The sequence below is a fragment of the Leptinotarsa decemlineata genome, unplaced genomic scaffold (genome assembly GCF_025532065.1).
Source record: "Leptinotarsa decemlineata unplaced genomic scaffold, Ldec_3_MD MMD2_P_RNA_scaffold_12, whole genome shotgun sequence".
NCBI classification, from domain to species: domain Eukaryota; kingdom Metazoa; phylum Arthropoda; class Insecta; order Coleoptera; family Chrysomelidae; genus Leptinotarsa; species Leptinotarsa decemlineata.
The window spans coordinates 14,175,360-14,180,664 of record NW_027412526.1 but is presented as its reverse complement, the minus strand read 5'-3'; the positions used below and the strand labels follow the sequence as shown (position 1 = coordinate 14,180,664).

Sequence of the window (5,305 nt, the reverse complement as noted above, 5' to 3'; positions counted from 1 at the left end):
ACAAACACAACTATACCCCATGTGGGACCCCTGCTCGAAACCTCGTTTATCACTTCTTCAATTGCGTGCACCGTTGACCTACCTGATCTGAAGCCAAACTGTCTGTCACAGATCCCATCTCTCTCTTCCAGCTGTTGCTCCAGTCTGGCCTTCAATAGGTGCTCGTAGAGCTTTCCTGGGGCATTGATAAGGCAGATAGGTCTCCTTTTCATTGCTTGTGCTTCGCCTTTTGGTATGAGAACCACCCTAGCTCTCTTCCATTCCTCTGGGAATACCCTCTCTGCCAAAAGGTTGTTCATGACCAACAGGATCCTCTCAGGAACGGTCTCGATAGCCAGTTTAAGGGCTTCGATAGCCTGATTCCGTCAGGTCCTGGTGCTTTTCCTAACTTCATCTTATCCTTTGCCAGCTGAAGTTCCTCCAACGTGAACGGAGAAGTCTGGTTTTCCTCCAATACATGAGGTAGAATCATTTCTTGGAGTCCTGCATCAGGGAAAAGCTCCCTTATCTTCCTGGTTTTAGTCTCCTCGTCCATCTCGTAGGGCTCTCTGAGCTGTTTGATTTTGCCCATAACTATTTGGTATCCTTGGCCCCATGGGTCATCCTCCAACCCATCGCAAAGCTCCCTCCACTGCTCCCTCTGGGATCTCCTGATTTCGCCTCTCAGCGACTTCCTGGCCTCTTTGTATTCTGTTTCCGTAGCTGTTATTCGTCCTTCAACTCTTGCTATCCTGGCCCTTTGTATCATCCTCCTTAGCCTATTGCATTTGGACCGCGCTTCAGAGATAGCCTCGTTCCACCAAACCGGCTGTTTTCTCCTGACTTTCGGGAGTCTTCTAGTACACTGCTCCTGTGCTATCTTGATTGCCCTGCCGAGTTCGTGTGCATCTATCATGGTAAGGAGCGATATTGTATCCCTGAACTCGTCTTTATTGATGACCCCCTGTTCTCTCCAAGGATGTATTCTCTTATTCACATTTGTCGTCACCTCGTAGAATATTAACCTATGGAGACTCATAGACTCCTGGGTGGAGACCTCCCAGTTAGTCACCTTTCTTGAGATATCCTGTGTCGCTAGGGTTACATCTATAAAGGAGGTTTGAGCTCCCCTCACGAAAGTCGGGATATTCCCTGAGATGTTCAGCGCGTTAATCCATTCCACCAGGTACTCCCCTCTGGCGTCCGACATCGGCGAGGACCATAGGGCGGATTTCGCGTTAAAATCCCCGACTATCCTCTTTGCCTTGATCCCTTACATGTTCCATAATGTTGTCGACCCTATTTCTAAATTCGTTCATCGGTATGTTAGGGGATATGTAGCAATTGTATATGCTCCAATCCTTGAGAACTATACATATAAAGTTTTGGCCGGTTTCGTGAGTGGTGACTCCACATCTCGGGCTTTCGCATAAGACAGCCGTTGTACCAGATTCGTCAAGAATCCACCTCGGGTTACCTGTTGTTAAGGCCATATTTGGCTCCTGGATGAGGGCAATGTCTATTTCTTTCTCCTGTATGATTTTCTTTAAGAGATTATGCGCGTTCCTACGTCTGTCCGCATTAAATTGTACTATCTTTAGTTTTGCAGTCATTTCAAACCCTAAATTATCTCTCCGCCATGATGACCCGCGTCATCTTCTCCAATATCCACTGTATTTCCAGCTACCTGTTCCTCCGCTCCCTCTTCGGTTCTTCCACTCTCCGGAACATCCATCTCCTTCTCCGCTCTGGGCTCAACGGCGACATCTTCCGGAAGTGCATTCAGTCTCCTACGTGGTCTATTGCTTTTATTGGCTCCTCTCACAGCCATTTTGAATTTTGGACACCTCATGCTTCCCGCCTTGTGTCCTCTCACTTCGCAGACCGGGCAGTACTCCTCTTTGTTGCAGTCTTGGGCCCTGTGTCCCTCCTCTCCACATTTGAAGCAATTAGCCGTTCTGTCGGGACTTGTACAGGTGTCCTTCTTGTGGTCAAGACTTCAACATCTCTGGCATCTGGCGACCGGAACTCTTTTTTCAATGCGGCACCTGACCATACCGATTCTCACCTCGTCCCTCTGGCGTAGGCTTTCTGCTAGGCTCTTTGGAACGGTGATCGTCACCGCTGCTGTGTCGTCTCTGAGCAACCTTATGCTGCTCATCCTACAGTCCTCGGTCCATTCCCCAGTCACCCTGGTGATGGCTTCCTTTACTGCAGCCTCCGTAATATCTCCCTCCATTCCCCTTATTTGGTATGTTTCCATCGCGTCTTTGCCCAACGTCCTTGTTCTTATTTGGCTTTCCCTCTCTATCGCCGTTTTGATTTCATTGAGAGCTTCGGGGTTCTTATCGATGGTGAGCAAGAGGGAGCCGTCTCTGGTCTTTCTGATGCCTCTTATGGCTTTCGCTGCCTCCTTGTCCCCAATGACTGTTTTGAGGGAGCCCAGAATATCCCTGTAGGTTTTTCCCTCTTCCCTCATTACAATGTCATAATTGTTCGATTGCGTGGTTCCGCTTGCTTTCCGTGAGGTTGTGTATATCACCACCCGTATCGAGGTTGCATGGAAGATGGTCTCGACCATCTTCCTCAGCAGTTCCGTAGGGGTCTTCTTGAGGTGGTGAATGCAAATCTTCTCACCCTCCTCCGCGTTGTTTTTGAGGTCTACAAGTTTCCTCCACAGGTCTGGTTTCGACCCGTCCAGTATGATCTTGACTATCTTCTTGCTGGTCATGATGCCCGTACCTTTGACCTTGGTTATTTGTTCGATCTGCTCCATCTCCCCTTTCAGCAGAGCGAGTTCAGGGAACTTTTCCTTAAACAACTTCTGTATACTCATAGTCATGTCCGGATCTTCTGGTTCAACCAAAACCACCTTTGTTATCCCGTCCTCGGTGGTTAGGGGGTTTCCGGTGATGACCTCCGTATTCGAATACACGGGTTCCTCCCAATTCCGCTTCTCTACTATCTCAAAGGCCTTGAGGTGTTCTGTTTGTTCCAGGTCCTCCGGTCTCGTAAGATCGGAGGCTGGACACGTGCAGATGCATTTGCACCCCCTTTGCCCTATATCAGCCTTCTGTTCCTCTATGTTCCTAGCTTCTGAGTCGCCTAGTTGCTTTCTCAGCTCTCTCACAGTTGCTTCCATTGCTACCATTCTTCTCGCGGCTTCCGACGCTCTAGCCTCCGCCTCCCTTTTTTCTTTATACAACCTCTCTTGGCGTATGTTATATTTCCTTCTATTCCACAGCGAGGTATTTGCCTCCTTCAGACTGTCTTGGACGCGTGATAGGAATGTAGCTCTTCTCCTCAGAATCTCTGTTTCGCTGTTTATGCGCTTCGCAGCTTTCTTTATCTCTACTTTGGTATTCGTGTTGATTTTAACCAAGTCCATTAGTTGTGAGGACATCCCTATCATGGTGTCCACCACTTCCCCAAGCTTATCGAATTCTTGTTTATGTTCATCCACCTTCGTTTCCTTAGGTGTTTCTGGGGTTCCAACCTTCTTCCTCTTCCTTGAATTCTCGTCCTCTTGTATCGGATCGTCCTCCGTGACCGTGAGGTCATATATTGGGCTGAATTTACGCTCCTCGTCCAAGAAGCCGTCTGGTGTTTCCACCATACGTCGAGGTGTACTGAACACCTCATCTCCGTCTTTCGAGTCCGTATCTTCTTTCTCCGACGTAGATGCGGATATCGAAGGAGACCTCGACAACCTATTCCTGGTCGCCCTCTCTAGGAGCTCCTTCTCGTACTCCTCTCTAAGCTTCTTCTCTTCTGCTGTTTCCTCATTCTTACTGTCTCTTAATTTTGTATTTAGTTTTTCCATATTTCGTCCCACGAGTAGCTAGGGAAACTTCCGGTCCACCCCTGCAGAGCCCCGCATGCAGGGGTAAGGCTAAAATCCCCCCTGGGTCGCCATTTCCAGGGGCATCGCTTGAGACACACTTAGTCACCCCTGTGCCATGCGTCCCTTCGGCACGATGGTGCTACACCTTGGGATTGGGAAACAACCTAACCTAACCTAACCTAACCTAACCTAACCTAACCTAACCTAACCTAACCTAACCTAACCTAACCTAAGCTAACTTTTTTTTTTTTGCTGAGGGGGAAATCGCGATGACACCAGTGCTCTGGTTCTTCTGCACTGGTAGTGCCGGCCGCTACCCCGGCCAAAACCCCCCCATCGCCCTCTCGCATGCTTGGAACCATCTTAACGATATAGCATCAAGCATGGGCGGCGTATTTCATGCGTCCATTATTCCTTTCACTCATTTGCTTGGCTTTCTCTCTCCTCTGTTTCTTTTATTTCTATAATTTTTCTGATGTGTCTAGCTACTGTCTCATACTTTTCTTTGCTTTGGATCATGTAGGGTATTAGATTCTCTTCATTCAGTTTTATTTTACTATTTGTTTGCAATTCTATCCGTAAGTATTCGAATCTATCGCAGTCAAATAGTGTATGCCCTGGCGTGTCTTGTTCTCCGCAATAGATGCAATTTTCATCTGCCTTCTTTCCTATTTTTCTTGTATATGTTCCAAAATAACCATGACCTGATAGTGCTTGAGTCAAGTAGTAGTCGATTCTACGATGCGTACATTCTTCCCACGTCTTTAGGTCTCTTATTAATTTCTTTGTCCACTGTGCTTTATCTGTCAATAGTTCCCATCTACTTTGCCATTTGTTGATATACTTATCCCTTGTGTTTTTTCGCACTGTTATTACGTGTCCTTGTCCTGATTGATAAAGTTCCTTTCTCTCCTCGATCATTAGATCTATCGGAAGTACTCCACATATCACATGTAGGGCTTCTTTTGATGTTGTTTTGTACGCACTTGCAACACGAAGTAGTGCCTTTCTCTGCATCCCCAGGAGCATATCCCTGTACCTGGCGATCCTGAGTACTCCTGCCCAGATCGGTGTCCCATAGAGAATCACCGAGTGTGTTACTCCGCACATTACCCTTCGCTTGGCGCTACTTGGTCCACCGATGTTAGGCATTAGTTTTGAAAGCATTGCCTACGTTTTTTCCGCCTTAGCTATCACCGCTTTAACATGTTCGCCGAATATTCCTTGTGTGTCCAAATGTATTCCAAGATATTTTAATGATTTTTTTGGTGTTATTTGTGCGTTTAACATCTCAAACACTATGTCATCTCTTTTACGGGGGCCTCTGGATATAATGTTGATCAGATATGAGCTAATCCCGATCTTTGTCAGCCTATCCATTATGATGCTCCAGGTAGCCGTGTTAAATGCATTTTTCACATCAACTGCTATTAGGGCATGCCAGGTTTTCCGTGCATTTCTTTCATATTTCTTGACCAGTTC

General features: G+C 47.1%; 1 protein-coding gene across 1 annotated transcript; it reads right to left on the bottom strand.

Annotated features, from left to right (window-relative positions):
* Positions 1-295: 295 nt before the first annotated feature.
* LOC141482180 (uncharacterized) lies at positions 296-1,189 on the bottom strand. The gene has a single exon (XM_074175092.1). The coding sequence runs from the start codon at positions 1,187-1,189 to the stop codon at positions 296-298; it is 894 nt and encodes a 297-aa protein (XP_074031193.1).
* Between the last annotated feature and the right edge of the window lie 4,116 nt (positions 1,190-5,305).